At 40.9% G+C, this 16,498-nt stretch overlaps 1 protein-coding gene across 24 annotated transcripts in view; it reads right to left on the bottom strand.

The window, feature by feature from the left end:
* The window catches only part of PUM1 (pumilio RNA binding family member 1), a 162,238-nt gene that overhangs the window by 13,917 nt on the left and 131,823 nt on the right, over window positions 1–16,498 (bottom strand). For 17 of the 24 annotated variants that reach the window (XM_056795362.1, XM_056795369.1, XM_056795365.1 and 14 more), the window contains 6 exons: window positions 14,460–14,727; window positions 12,824–12,953; window positions 10,484–10,618; window positions 8,876–9,013; window positions 3,198–3,323; window positions 1,912–2,033 (listed from right to left, as the gene is read on the bottom strand). In XM_056795362.1, coding sequence (XP_056651340.1) covers window positions 1,912–2,033; window positions 3,198–3,323; window positions 8,876–9,013; window positions 10,484–10,618; window positions 12,824–12,953; window positions 14,460–14,727 — 919 coding nt within the window. The remainder of the gene's footprint in view (window positions 1–1,911; window positions 2,034–3,197; window positions 3,324–8,875; window positions 9,014–10,483; window positions 10,619–12,823; window positions 12,954–14,459; window positions 14,728–16,498) is intronic. The other 7 variants (XM_056795364.1, XM_056795370.1, XM_056795371.1 and 4 more) reach the window with 1 other exon arrangement.

Raw genomic sequence — 16,498 nt, 5'->3', positions numbered from 1 at the left:
ATGGAAACAATGTAGAAGTCTATGAACTAGAGAATGACTAAACTATGGAAGAGGAATATAAGAGTATTAGTAAGAAACATAAACAGGGCCAGCTAGGTGGCTCAGTGGACTGACAGCCAGGCCTTCAGACAGGAGGTACTGGGTTCAAATTAGACTTCAGACACTTCCTAGCTGTGTGGCCTTGAGCAAGTTACTTAATCCTCACCCAGCCCTTGGAACAAATACCCAGTAGTGATAGGAGTTTGTTTATTAAAGAAAGAAAAAACAGATACTACAAAATGATGAATATGAAGAACAGACAAAATGTGATGTAGAAGGAAGTAAAACCAGGAAATGATATACACAATGATCACATCGATCAAAATGTGAAAGAAATATACATTAAAAGGGAGTACTACAATTAAAATATCTAAGGTTAGCCTTGAACAAAAGGTAATACAATGTCCCTACCTTTTTTCTTGGGAGAAGTGGGTGTCTATGAGTAAAGAACACCGAATACATTTTCAGACTTGGTTGATGTATTTATTAGTCTTGTTGAACTGCATTTTTATTTTTCATTTTAATACTTTGTTTCAAAAGATGGCTACCTTGGCAGATGAGGGTAAAGTGATATATTTGGAAACCAAGGTGATTTTTTAAACAAACTATATTGTCATAAATTAAAACAAAAATGCTCCTCCTCCTGTTGTATGGGAACTTAGTCCTAACTCTGGTCTAATCTAAGGATAAGCCAAACAATCCTACCTGTTCCTCTCCATGACGCCAGGCTATGGATTAATTCTAAATATGGACCTTAAAGAAACTTGATCTAACTTTGTAAAATAGATACTAATTTAACTCTTTCCTTATGAGGCACAGTATGATTCCACCAAAAGCCAGGTTAATCTGGGTCTTCTCCCTGAAGCAACCCCAATTGCCAGAACTTAAGGAAATATACTGAGGGCTGAACACAGAACTGTTCTCTGGATCGTAGGTCGGATTGTCACTGACTATTCATATTCTACATCACTTGTGAAATGGTCAGGAACTTACACTCTGCCACACAAAAAATAGACAGAATACACGAAGTTGGTCAGGAAAAGAGTAGACCCAGGCTTGAAATCCCCAGGCTTGAAAGATGGGGTTTGCGTCTCATCAGCCTCTCAAAGAGAGGGACATAGAGATCATATTCACAAATGGAGCTCATGACCCAGGGATTTCCATTTTAAAGTGGAAACAAAGAATTCTTATCTATGGAATATGGAATTTACTGTCTGTCTCCTGTGCCTAATTCCATATGTGGAAAGGGGATTTACCCTTCTGTGTCATTCCAAAGGGAAAAATTCAAATAAGACTGCAGGTAGAGCACTGAGCACTATAATGCTTAAAGAGGACAAGTGAAGGACTAAACACCACTGGTCTGGCAATCATCTAAAAAACAACAATGTGATCAGGACTGAGAACTAAACTTATTGTCCTTTAGATTCCCATCATTAGAAAAGAATTTGTACATCATTCATTGTAAACAAGTTCACAATCTAGTAAAAATGTGAATTCACCAACTTCTGTGCAATGGAAAAGATGAGGAAACTCTGTGGAGGAAAAATGAAGTTTCTCCATGCCTTGGACCTGTCTACTTCACTCAAGGGCTGCTCAACTATTGGGATGTGAAAACGCATTCCTAGAGTACCAAGGAAAAGTGCCTCAGAGCTCAAAGATGCAATGAAAGAGGCTGAGTGAGGCTGAGGGCTGGCTTTGCTTAGGGTTTAGTCAAGGCAGAGCCATTTAATTTCCAATCAGAGAGCAGGTTTTTTTCTTCATTCACAAAATGGCTTATTCTGTCTTTACCCAAAGCCTCATTTAATCTCCTGAAGTCTAGGCAGATTATGCAAAATGTAGCTGTTGTAGGCTCTAAACCCCATATGTACATACCTTGCAAATTTGTGCTGACTTAACACAAGCACATTCCCTCTTATTTCTGCTACGATTTTGCTTTTGTCCTCAGGACGACCATGCTCCAATACGTGTTGGATTACATAGTTTCCATACTGGTCCTATTGATGAGACAAGGAGAAGAGCCAAGCTCACATTCAAACTGGTTGTATGGTGCTACACAATTCTTGTAAGTCCCCTAAAACATTAAGACAGCTGGAGCCTTTGCCGAACCAAAGGACACTTAACCTTAGAATATCCAAGGGGCAGAAACACCTTCAGTTTGCTCTTTATCAAATCTGGTCCACATGGCTAGGACTAGAGAATGCCATCAGCATAAAAGGCCAGATAATACCTGACTTTGTAGTTTACTTACAAATCCACTGGGTATAACACCTTGCTCACCCCATTTGAAAACTGCCTGAGGGTTTGCACTCGCACAGGATGGGTGTGATTGAGGGAAAGAAACATATCCTTTAAAATCCTATAGCATAAGTCTGATGTTTTAGACTAGAGCAAAAGGAATGATTCCTCAAGGTATTCATGAAGGAAATATGCACACTTAAAATATGCAATCCATTTCTCCATTCAAGTTCTTCCCTTACCTTGCAGCGTTTCATACCTAGGGCTACTTGAATTTCTTTTTATTCAGATACAGTCTTCTTTTCATAAATGTATTCTAGATTATAACTAAAGGCAGTCTGGCATTCAGATAAACACTAAAGACAATACCAGAACTGGCAAGAAAGGGCCTTTAAAAACAACCCCCACAGTATAGGGAGAAACTGAGGCCACAGAGAGGTACCTGGGGACATGACTTGCCCTAAGTCTCAGGGGCCCACAGTAGCAGCAAAGTCTCAAGAGGTTCCCCATTCCAGAACTCTTTTTTTGGCAGGTACTAACTTGCTATAACAAAAAGGGCTGTATCTTCCCCCAAGACTATGTAATGGTAGGATTGGATTAAGAACCTAGCTCAGTGGATTGGGAGCCAGGCCAAGAGACAGAAGGTCCGAAGTTCAAATTTGGCCTCGGACACCTAGCTGTTTGACCCTGGGCAAGTCACTCCAATTGCCTTGCAACCAATACATAGTATTATTGATTCTAAGATGGAAGGTGAGGGGCTAAAAAAAGGAATCTAGGATTTCAGTGAATTTAAAATACCACACCACTCTTAAATAAGGGGCAAACTGCTTTCATTGATATATTTCTGAAGTAGATCTCTATGCTGCTGGGTCAAGCTGGGCTTGAGGCTGGCTGTCTTATTGCCACTTCAGACTTCTCCATACCTGGACGAGCTGCTCCGTGTGCTGGTGAAGCTCCTCTAAAATGGGAAGCGTCTGTTCCGGAAGACAGTGCTCCAGGATCCTCTGAATGACTCGACAACCATAAGGATGTGTAGACAGTGCAAACACCTGACAAAGAGCACACCCCCCACAAAAAAATAATCAGGTGCATTTCAATTCAATAATTCCGTCCCCAGAGCCTAAAATAGGCAAACCACTACATGGTCTGAGTTGCAGATATAGCAAGAATTCCCACATGCACAGAGGTCTTGAAAGCCAGCGCACACTGCATTCCCCTAATAAACAGGTTATCCCAGAAGTAGAACATGAATACTTCTTCTTTATAAAGATGAAGGAGCGGTGCAGGGTTACCTGGGAAGGGCTGCACTCTTTTCTTCATCTACATGTCTGACATTTTCCTGGTAACTACTCCTAACCTGCTACAACTAAATCAACCTTCTTTCTGCTGCTCAAAGCCTTCAGAGAGCTTCAATCTCTTATCCTTTTGGCAAGAAGCATTTCAAAATCCATAACCAATTAGAGAGAGGGAACGTGTGTTTTATGCTTTAGTGTGTGGAGCTTGTTCTGTTGGAAGGAGTGGTGGGATAATAAGAAACTTCCCTACAACCCAACAGTTGGCAGATTTGGATCACATTCGCAGGAGAAATTTTACAGTAAGATTCTGGGCAGAAGAAATGAGTGACTGAAGGCAAATTGAGCACCAAGTAATGAACCTAGATCAGCGAAATGAGTACACTAATCTGAGAATGAGCACTCTTTCTTGATATGTAGATAAAAGGGAGAGAGGAGAAGCTGGTCATTCCTGTGTAGGCGTTTTTACCACTAATGAATAGCAAACCATTTCTCCTGGCTCATGTGGCCTAGCACCAGGGCAGGGCAAAGCTGACTGCCTGGAAAGCTCATCTATGACACAAAATTCTTTTCAATGTAGAGAGCCAGTTGTGGATAGGGAGGGAGTTTTACCACAAATGGTAATCAAGAGAATAACACAAAAACAACCAAGGAGATGACTCAATGAGCCAAGAAAAGTCAAGTATGAGGGGCAAGATCAAGACCAGCGAGCAAATAAAAATCGGAAATCCCTAATACAGTCCTGGTTCTAGGCTCTAAAACTGTGGTGCCAGATAGGGACCTAAGATAGGCAAAGAACATAGATCACAGGCTGAAAGCTGGAAGGTACCCCATTGTCAGTCTAGTAAATAAAGGCACAGAAGGAAAGGGTTCACAGAGCCCAGAGCATGACTACACACCCAGCACTCTTCATTCCTCGCACCCCTCCCACCCCCCCTTTCCCCCGCCCCCCCTCCCCCGCCCCTATAGTCTCATGTTAATTCAGCCTCACTCCCTGGGCTAATTCCAACCCCCAAAGGCAGAAGTGCCCTAGTCCTCTGTGCAGTACCAGCTTTGTCCTCTAGGGTGCTGCCTCATTAGCTCATGTGGGATGTCAATGATAGCTCTAAAATCTGGAGCACAAGGGTCGCGTAAGTTGGCTCCCTAGCATGCTTCTTTCTTCCCTACCACATACTAGAAATAACCCTACTGTGTACACTTTCCTTTCTCCAGGCCTTCGTCCTGTCCACTGGATCAGCATTGGAAACAATGTGTCCAACAGGTACAGGGACCAGAAGAAAAGATGGTGAATGCAAACAGCCTAGGGGGATTATAGCAGTCTAACAGCAGAATTACAGCAGGTTGCAAACAACCTGAATAGGAAGGGACCCGCCATTTACATGCTGCCATCAGTCCAGAAATTCTCTATGCTCAGATTCCTACTTACAAAGACCTGCCGCCCCCACTGAGCTTTAACAGCTACCTGTCTTGGTTGGAGTAAACAAGAAAAAGAAAAAAGTGGAAAATGATGCTGTTTAGTGTAGAGAAGACCAACCTCCCCACCCAACTCCCAAATGACAGCTGATACCAACAACATAGTTTGGGCATACTGCTGGTCTTCTCTGACTAGCCAGTAAGACGAGCGGAGACAAAAAGTAAAGAGATGATTCCTGGCCAGAAGACTGGCAAACCAAGCACCATGAGTTGGGAGAGGCGGGCAGGTTTCATGAGGAATGATGAAACTATTTTAGTTTCTAAGGAAGAGTCAGTGCAGGGACATTTCTGTGGGAGCATCCACAATCAAAAACGTGCAATTCAATATGCTAGCAAAACCACCAGTTTGGCCAAATAGGATATTACTGCTATTTATGGACACCACTGGAAATCCCTTGGACTGGATTTGGTCCTTGTCTCTCCAAAATGCAGGAGACCTCTGATCAATACACATTGGCTGAAAGTGCTTGCAATAGATACAGTTGCTTCCTTCCTACCAACCTTTACTTGGCAAATACGCCACACAATAAACTGTACTCGCTGACTTCATGATGGAGAGAAAATCCACAGAATTGCCATACGATTCTATGGAGGATCTTGAAGAGCTGTTTCTGTCCCAACCCTCAGCTGCTTCAAAAACACTTGAACTGAGCCCTGAGAGACACAGAATTTGGCTCACAAATTGAGCACAGCCTCAAACACTTCCTTGACTTTGTCAGATGGTACACTCTTGCTTAGATGGTGGACCTCTGAGCCAGAAAATAAGGGCCTTATGTCTGTGATCAGATGTGCACAAGACCTAGATAGAATTATTGACAAAGGTTAGCATATCTGCAAAGTCCTGGACACCTATGGGTGAGAGAAACATTATGGAGAAAGAGAAAAGAACCCACCCAATCTGCTCCTAGTAATCTTCTGACTGTCTGTCAAAACTGGTGCTCTAGTTAACAGAGATGAGTCAAAGGGTGAAGTCAGGGCTGGAAAACACAGGATAACAGCCAGAGTGATAGAAAATGATCAAAGTCCTTTGTGACCATAGGAAATTCTCACAGCAATATTGTCTCTCATGCCTGCATAGATTATATGACCTTAGAAACTATGGCCTCTAATTCTTGTATTTCTCCAGTTTCAAAGATAGGTGGCTTTGGCTCAATTACTAAGAGATAGTTTGAAGGATATAACTATTGCTTCCCTCCCAGTAATGCTTCAGGCTCCTTACAAAACACCAAAGACTCCTTTTCAGCTCTCGCCATGCCTCTCACACATTGTATCTTATCCAATCCTCAGTCATAGCATCTTTCTCCCTTCCTCATACAAGCAGCCTGCAGGAGAGGACCACTTGATACAGTTACACTGGGAGGAGACTGAATCAGTCTGGGAGCACCCAGCAGGGAAGGCAGGTGAGTGCATTTAGTTGATTATCCTCCAAGTCTTTCTTTTGCATGAACAAGAAGTGATGGGGAATTGTTATATTTCAACTTTGCTGGCAATTAAGGGTGCCATCAGAAGCAGCTTAGCAGTTGGGATCTTAGTATTCAAAAAGACGGAACCAAATGACTTCTTTTGTCCAAAGAAATGATTGCATTACTAGGAGAAAACCATTTGGTCTCGAGAACAAGTTGAAACATGATATGCTCCATCTTGGTCCAGGTTACAAGCCTCATCCATCAAAGCTGACCATTATGAAAAAACAGAGATAAGTGCCCCTTTTGACCAGGTTCAGTGTGTCTAAATTTAGAGGACCCCAGAGCCTGAAGAAGCTCAGAAGCCCTGAGAAAGTAACTGCCTCCTATATGTTTCAGAATGAAGGCCAAAAAACTGTGTGACCCTGAGCAAGTCACTTAACCCCCATTGCCTAGTCCTTACCACTCTTCTAATTTGGAACCAATACACAGTATTAATTCCAAGACAGATGGTCAGGGTTTTAAAAAAAAGAACGAAGGGCTTTGTATCTGTGTGGGAATTGAGAAAAGAATTTGACTTTTCTCACACCTAGATTTCTTCACCACAATATACAGCTATGTTTTTGCCCCTTTAGGCCCTTGCTTGGGTTGCTAGAAGGAAGTGAAAACTACAGCATTAGCATGCTGGCTCCATGAGGCCTTGGATCCATTCAACCTATGTCAACCTATGCAGGGTTATCACTCTGCCACTTCCTGAGATAAGGTTATCTTAGATGTGAGACCTGACCTTAGGAGGGCTGTCATCACTCTCAGTGCTGAGGCAGATCTTGAACTCAATGCTATATTTAATAATCCATAATCAATTCTTGATGGCTCTTCCCAGGCTGACTGCTAGAAAGTCTATGAACTGATGCACCAGGCCCACTTGCTCCATCTCAATGCTGGGCCAACTTACTGCTATTTTACTCAAAGGAACCTCAATTCTAGGACAAGTGGGGCTCTTCACTGGTAGTTTCCACATAAAACGAATCAGCAAAAACCTCCTCAAATCTTTGAGCAGGGCACTCTGCTAATGAGGAAGGGAGCTGCGGGTAGTACAGGGGGATGGAGACCTATACAAAGTGGAACTTCCAAGATATGGGTCAAATACGAGGTTTGACTGGGCAATGAGTCTGGGAGGATCCATGGCCAGACCAGAGAACTTCTCAAGAGTAATCGCCAGGCTGCCTGCTTTAATGATGAAGACAAGTAGGTAAGCTTGTAACAAGCCAATCTCGGCGGGTGGATTAGTCTAATCATCAGTTCAAGTGTGGCCTAAGACCTGCTCCACAGTGGTCTTCTGGACCTAAAATCCTCACTAGTCACTGATGATAACTTTTTGCCTCGCCGTTGGGAGAGGGAGAATCGCCAGAATGTGTCTAGACAGCACAAGCCCAACACAGTCCTGCTGTTAGAGCTAAACGGGATAAGACCAGAGTGGGACAGAATCCGCTTTCTGAAGCATCTGAGAGGGAGGGGCAGCTAGGAAGTAAGAGCACGATGTAAGGCAGGAGCGCTGTGTGACAAAACAGGACCAGAAACCCAGCTGATAGCACAGAGGAATCATTAAGAGGCAGAAACTGGCACTGGGGCAACAATAGCTCAGGATGATTAACAAATGAAGAACAAAGAACTGAGCCAGACCCAAAAAAGGAAAGGGAAAGTTCATAGCAGTGTGTTCTTTTTCAAGTGTTATCAGTTTCATGTAGTGAGAAATCGCATGTATGACTGTTACAACTGACAGATAGTCTCAAAATGTAGCCTGGATATTGATGTAAAAAAATAATGACAACCCATTAGAGGGCAGGAATCACTGAGGCTGGTAAGGGACTGGATCAAAGCGGGTTTCCCAGACTAAAACTATCCTACTCAAATGAAAATCACAGAATCACAGACACGGATGGCACATCCCAAAAATGTTGAAGTTTTCATTGCTCTAATGTTTCCAGATAGGCATGTGGTACCTTTCTGTGGTCAATAGGTATCCTAATTCCAAATGACTACTTTAAAGTAATTTCTAGATCACCACAAGGCCACTGCAATAGGACATACCTACTATGAACAAGTAGGTATGCCAAGAATTATACTAAGTGCCTTCAAATATTATTTCAACTGATGCTCACAACCACCCTGCAAAGTAGATGCTATTATTATCATCAGCATAGAGATCAGGAAACACAGGCAAACAGAAGTTGAATGACTTCTCTAGGGTCACAGAGCTAGTGTCTGAGGCCATATTTAAATCAAGGTTTTCTTGATTCTAGGCCCAGCACACTGCAATGTACTGTGCTTTCACATGTATTCAGATTTTTTTTTAAAGAATCCCCACTTTCAATTTCATGCCTAACAAAACCCACAAATAAAACCTCAGAGTGTCACTCTTCTATCACTTACCTGTCCCTTAAATGCATCAATGATAAACTGTAGAGACTGAGGCTGCACACATTCGATACACTTCTGAACCACATGATTACCATTCTGGTCTTTCACACATTTCAGGACGTGGCCATCCAACTCCCGTACCATCTCATTCTATTGGAGAGAAAGAGAAAAAAAGCACCACCAGAATCACAGCTGGAAAGTACCGACACAGTATCATGACAGACACATCAATAAACAGTGGCATTAAACAAATAAACATAAGAAAGGATGACATCAGATATGGCACAGTGCAAATCAGTCACAAAAAAGGGACAGAGTTACAGTGACAATGCCTTACAAGTTAAAAGTGATATCATCTAATTCGATGATATGACAGTTTAACTATTAATTATTCATCTCATTATGAAGATGAGAAAGCAGAGGTCCAGCCAAGAAAAAACATGCAAGGAATTTAATGGCTAAACAATGGTAAAGAAGGGGCTCATACTTCAGCATAGTGCTGGATAGTCCCCTTCCCACCACCTCAATTTAAAGGAAGCAAATGTCACTAAAGTTTTCCCTTAATAGTCTTGGCAATAATTCATGAGGATAAGGTAAGAAAATTCACTGTAATATGCTCCACCTGAAGAAAAATCATTACTATGAGTGGCAGGCAAAAAAACAGTTGGTTTCGCTGGAAAGCTTGTTAGCACATAAGTATAAATTCCAGAAATAAATTAGGGGGAGGGAGCTAGAACTGGGGGACAGTCCTGAAGTATATATGCAGAAAAGGTACAGGAGGCATTAAAAACTCAAAAGAGAGAGATGGTAAGAGACGGAGTAGGGCAGAGGTGAGCACAGCAGAAATATGCGGCTCCAATACTACATCTTTAAGGAACAAAACCAGAAATAAGGAGATCGGGGGGGTAGATGAGATGGAAGGAAAAAATATCTAATGGGTTAAAAAAAAATAAACTATCCAATAAGAAACCTGGAAACCAGACACAATTTCGATATATTTCTGAACCAAACGTTTATGGGACAGGACAGAGGGAAAAGACACTAAGATGAAGGGCATGTGGGAAATTGTAATGAGTTTTGAAACTTGCAACATCACTCACTATAAGTTGAGAGACTAAATTTCACTTCTGGTTTTATAATCTTGGCAACTAGCAAAGTTCCTTATGCCTAAACAGTTAAGAGAGTCTGTAATAAATGCTTACTAAATTGAACTGAAATTTAAGAAATTAAAACATGCGGTCTCAGATAAGTTAAATCAGCAATAGGAGGAAATTGTGAAAACTCTGCAATTCTGCCAACTGTAAATGCCAACTAATAAAGCTAGCTGTCATCATGTTGATTCCTAGCTCACAAGACCTCAAACCATTACAGTCCTCACAGGCTAGCTGGTTCAATCTTCTCATTTTAGACATGAGGAAACTGAGAAATAGGGAGGGCAAATTAAGATACTTTATGAAATATTCTATGGTCACATTTGCCATGCACGCCAAAGCCAAATGCCAATAGCCACAGACACAGAAGAAAAAGGGTGAAAGAAAAAAAGGAGACTAATTCACACAATTTATTACATAATCCACAGGAACATCAAACACCAAGAAAAAAGTTAAAGTGGAAACTTACAATTACCTGCTGGTCTGGGGGAATAAACTCGAGAGCTTTCTGGATGACCCGACAGCCATACATCTGCAAAGCCAGGGATAAAACATGCCCACGAATTCTTTCTGCCAACGCCAACTTCTGTTCAAGGCTACCAAACTGGAAATCAAACAGAAGCACCAGGGTCACTCTCAGGAAAATCAAGCTCAAAATTAAGAAAAGACAAGCAGTACACCTTCTATAGGTCCATTCACTAGGGTTTTACCTTCTACCCTTAATTCAGTTTTCTTAAAATAAATATATCATTGGTTTAATTGAGGCCAGAATCTAAGAGAGATGGCCTTATAAGTCAAAGAACATAAGAATGTCAATGATTCTGGAAGAAATCATTACCATGGATGTTTATATACCCCATACTGGATGTATTTATTGGGCGGTCCGCCATGGGCAGGAACAGAGAGCACAAGCACACATGCAGTGCTTAAAGTGTGGAAACTCCCTGCACCAAGGTAACCTGGCAACTTAAGTTAATCATTTTGGAGAGTTATTTGGGGACTGAGAATTGACTTACAAAAGGTCACCAAGTATCAAGGTGAGGACCCAATTCCTTCAAAGATCAAAGATGGACTGTGCACAGTATTTATAACTCCATTTTTACAAATGAAGAAACTGAATGACTTCCCCAGGCCACACAGCTAACTAAACACAGGAGCTAGGATTGAAGCTCAGATCTTTCCTAAGTTTAGCACTTATACTGTACCACACCCAAAGGAATAGCCTTTTTAATGGTCATTACTATTCTCCATTTGTCAAAAATTTGTAGGGTCCAGGATAGCAAAGATGGGTACCTTTCCAACTTCTGTTAGATCTTATTTTTTTAATTTTCTTAGTTTCAAGCTAGGTAACACTGGATACCGAGCATTTATTTAAATATGAGAGAGTTCATAATAAATATAATATAGTAGGCTATGTGTAGGCAACATGTCCAGGACTGGAGATTCAAAAAAGGGCAAAAGGCAAACAGTCCCAACTCTCAAGGAGAATGCTGAGTGGATAGAGAAAGGCAATTAGGTAGCTTAGTAGGTAGAGCTAGGCTGGGAGGTGAGAGGTCCTGGGTTCCAATCTTGCATCAGACACTTTCTTAGCTGTGTAACCCCGGACAATTCATTTAACCCCATAGAGTCGTTAATAAGACTTTAGTAGAAAGGATTAAAAAAAGGGTAAGAGAATCAGCAATATTAGGACCCTCTGAAAACAAACAAAAAAAAAAAAACTTTAACCTATTCTGAAGGTTTTAAATGGACTGACAGCAATAATTCTTAAAGAGCACTTTCAAGACAGAGATTCTTAATGTTTGTGCCCCTCCCCACTATTACCCTCCCACTGGACATTTGGTCATTTTTTAAAATTATCAGTTACAAATTCTCTTCCTCCCTTCACCCCCAAAAAGAGGAAATATGATACTCATTATACATAAATTATAAAAAATATATGTTCACATTCTCGGTGTTCTAAGGGGAGAAGGGGGGAAGAAGAACTTCAGTCTGCTCTCTACGTGGAGGTGAATGGCATTTGAGTCCTAAGAAATTATGATGAATCAGTGTGTTGATCAGAGCCACTTAAGATTTTTACAGCTGATTACCTTAACAACATAGCTGTTATTGTGTAAATCAGTCTCCTAGATTTACTCACTTCATTTTGCATCAGTTTATGCAAGTCTTCTTGGGTTTTTCAAAAGCACCCCCTTCATCATTTCTTACAGCACAACAGTACCATCATATTCATATATCATAATTTGTTCAGCAACGTCCCAATTGATGAGCGTTCCCTCAATTTTTCCCATCACAAAAAGTGCTGTTATAAATAGTTTTGTACACATGGATTGCTTTCCTTTTTATTCAGTATCCTTGGTATACAGACCTAATAAGAGGTTTTGCTAGGTCAAAGGGAATGAATAGTATAGTCCTTTTGAGCTAGTTTCCAATTGCTCGCCAGAATGACGGGACCACTTCATAATTCCACCAAGTACTAATGTACCTGTTTCCTCATAACCTCTCCAGCATTTGTCATTTTCCTTTTCCGTTAGTCTAATGAGCATGAAGTGATACCTCAGAGTTCTTTTAGTTTGCATTTCTCTAATTATCAGTGATTTACTGCCATATTTAAAAAGATTGTTGGGCATCTATCATTTGTGTGGGCTCTTTAATACTATCAAAGAGAAAAAAAAACATCTACCATTAATAGGAGATGCAGAAGGCAGACAAAAGGTAAATCAAAATAGAATACACCATGAAAATGTTCATCTGAAAAATCTTACAACAGACTTACAACAATAAATACAATTAAGCAGAGGCTAGGGCTTACTTCAAAGAATTTCTGAATAACATAGTTCCCAAAGACATCGACCATTAGCTGGTAGGCAGCCTGCAAAATTTCATTAAAGACGAGCTGGCGTTCGGCTGGTGTGGCACGCTCTAGCTTCAGCTGAATGAATCTGAAAACGGATGGATAAATACAAAGGGATCATTTCAGGTGAGGTGTAGCAAGCACTATGAGATGAGTAGAATAAAGAGTATACATTGATATAAACCAGGTATTATTTGGATTGTATTAGGCAGAGATAGGGTATTAAAGGGAATGCTAAAGAACACTTCAGTAAAGCAAAAAAGGTTTTTGCAAAGTGAATAAGCCCTATCTAATTTATCTGGGCTTGTCTTTCTCCTTGTTTCTTTCTTTAAAAAACAAACAAACATTTTTTAAAGTACAGATTTCCATTGCTCCAGCTTTCTAAAAGCAAAGGTACACACTCAACACACTGTGGAGTTGGTTTACTTCTCCCCAAAAACAAGCCCATGAAAATATTCAAGAGCCCATCACACTGGATTCATGCCCGGTCTCAACTCCTTGTAACAAGCTAACACAACGCAAGGCAGAAGTCGATTACAATGAAGAATTAATAACAGATACTGCAATAACTTCTTTCTAAATCCATGTCCCCAAGGCTGAACAAATCACACCCTGACTTTTCCACATGTGGAAATAAGACCAGAACATCTATATACATCTCCTCTTAAGATTGATCTATAGATATTCTATCTAGGAAAAATCTCTTGAGTACTGGCAGACATAACATGAAAGCATTTCTATCTTAATGAACCGGATCTGGCAAAGGCTCAAGGGAAGAAAATGCCAAATCTTGGCTACTTGTCCATGTCATCTCTCAACATCACAGTTAAATAATGAAGGACAAAGAGAATGAAAAAAAGAAAATAAGTCCTCATTTGTCATTTGATTTTTTTTTTTAAACCCAGACCTTCTATCTTTGAATCAACACTGTGTTTTGATTCCAAAGCAAAAGAGCAGTAGGGGTTGGGCAATAGAAGTGACTTGCCCAGGATCACACAGCTAGACATGTTTGGAGGCTAGATTTGATCTTAGGATCAAATCATCTCTAGGTCTGGCTTTCAATCCACTAAGCCAACCCCACCCATCTCAACATTTGTTATTAGTAAATTTTTTAAGCCTTTTAAAATTGGTCCTACCCTTCAAATACTTCCATTACTAAAACACAAAATGATGATTGGGGAAAAAAGCTTTATTTATAACCTGAAGATATCTGTGCCCTGACATGGTTGGTTAGCCAAGTTTTTAAAAACATTGACTAGTCACATGCATACATACATCTATCTTTAGATCATACATGATCTATCTTTATCAGTCACTAGGGCCCATTTCCCCATTAGAAAACACTGCCCTATTTTTAAGCAAGGTAGCCCCAAACAAAAAGAAAGATTTCTAGGATAGTTCCTTTTCTAGCTATGCAGTGTACTCAGAAGAGAGAACATCCAAAAGAAAAAGAAAATAAAATACATAACGTAAATTTGGGAAAGCTTAAGTATAGTTTTGAAAAATTACCCTGTCTACGTACACAGGACATAACAGTTGCCCAGAGCTGTCCAGAACATTCCCTTGCAATTTCTTAAAGAGCTCAGGTCCTCACCTGGACCCATGCTGGTCTTGAGAAAATTCCATGATGTGTCCTGCAATCTCCCGAAGTTGTAAGTTGGGGTAGCGGTTATTGCGGAAGTCCTCCAAAAGCCTGCTCCGGCCAGAGGGCATGACGTCTGACAGGCCATAGCGAATGCGAGAGGAAGGGAACAGAGCACTACTAGGGCTAAACAGGCTAGACGCGCTGCTTGCACTCCGGTACTTGGCTTCAGCTCCAGGAGCCGCAGAGATGTATCTTCCGCTGCCATTGGTAAGCCCTCCTAGTGGACAGAACAGAAAGAGTGAAAGAATCATTCAACAGGTCTCTTAAGAACTCTTAGGAATGGGTTAGGAGACACGGGGAATGAGACCTCCTGTTGAGGGAATAAACCTAAGCTAGCTAACAAATCTTGTTTCTTTTCCAGCTTCTTGATTGAATTACGCTTTGACTGATGTGGAAGGGACAGCAGACTATGTTCAGGCACCTCCCTGAGGAGGGGATGAGCTCCTCATTGATGGCTATGGGTTATTAATGGACAACAGCTGATAGTACCTGGTAACTGAATTCTATCAGACAGCCTCTCTTTCCTCTGCGGTTCTAAACTAATGACCCTGTGGACTAGGTACCTGATCCAATAACATTAAGGAGGAAGACCATCAGAACAAAAAGCCATGGGCTAGCCAAACTGAGGAGAATGGTGATAGGGGAGAGAAAGGTACAAAAACAAGATAGCCAGAATGTTTTCTTATTCTGAGACACAGAACCAGCCTAAAAAAAACCAGGTGTGCCAGGCAAGGAGAGTGGATGGCAGGTGAAGGGACCCAAAGTACCATAAACTGATATACTCTGGTCAATATCATGCTATCATGAGACAGATGTCGCTATTCATCAATTATGATAAAGAACAGCTTAAAAAATCCCATTTAGACAGTAGCTCTGGTCTCTAACTTCTAATTTCACGTGGAAAGTATGATAGTGATTCAAAGGCTTTCTCAGGGTAGGAGAGAATGCAACAATGTCACTTAAGACTTGTGTTTAGCTTGTGTCTTTTAAAAACCTATCCTATTCTTGCTGGTCTTCCGCTGTGGAGCTCCATTGAGTAGGGCACATTTTATGTGCGGTTCAGCGCTCACTATGCATCTCTGGCTTTTCAGAATGTACTGGGCAGCTGCAGTGGGACCCAAAACAAACCAGGTGCAACTGGAGGACAGTTTCCCTGTGAGCTTTCATTACTTTACTACTTAAAGGGGGTTACCCAGTGAAACCCTGTAATATAGACATCTTTTTTATAAAAAAAATCACACTTTTAAAATCTAGGAGAAAACATTAAATTAGAAAAACAAACAAAAAACAAGCCAGGAAACAGTTTATGTGGGAATGGGGCATTAAAAATTCCACCTCTATAGACGAACAAGTAAGATTCACTCAACAGCTTACTGGATTGTTTTCCCCCATTCAGCACTGGGATGATCAAGCTTTTACGTCACAGGGAAAGATCACAATCTTCATGCTTTGTGGTCACATACTACTTTTCATTGTGAGATGAAGAATCTTTTAAATGAAGATGAAAGCCTGAGCAGAGTACCAGGGAGACCAGTGGTTTTTCCACCCCAAGGGCCATAACCAACAGGAATGGAAGCTTCCTTCAGTAGACAGTGATGGAAACATATATCTGTCTGACAAATGGAGAATCAGAAAGTGCTAAGCTACTCGAGTTCCCCGACTAACTCCAAGTATCAGGCTATACTATTTCTTTCAAAATGAGAAATATAAGAAAGCAATGAATAAATAAGCTCAGAAGACCAAATCAAAACACAAATATTTGCTCTCTTAATGTACAGACCAAACAAGTCATAACACAAGTAAAACATTTCACAAATATTCATTTCCTCCTACATTTCAGCCAAATGAAACACCAAGGAGTTATTTTGTTAAATGGCTAGTATAATGGGATGAAGATTAGAACTGTGAGTGAGAGAAACAGTGTTTCACTACGCTATGTCTAGATATCCCTGAGCACCCTTCTGGATTTTTTCATTGCTCATTCCACC

Source organism: Monodelphis domestica, chromosome 4 (genome assembly GCF_027887165.1).
Source record: "Monodelphis domestica isolate mMonDom1 chromosome 4, mMonDom1.pri, whole genome shotgun sequence".
Taxonomy (NCBI): Eukaryota; Metazoa; Chordata; class Mammalia; order Didelphimorphia; family Didelphidae; genus Monodelphis; species Monodelphis domestica.
This window is presented reverse-complemented; position numbering and strand designations above follow the sequence as displayed.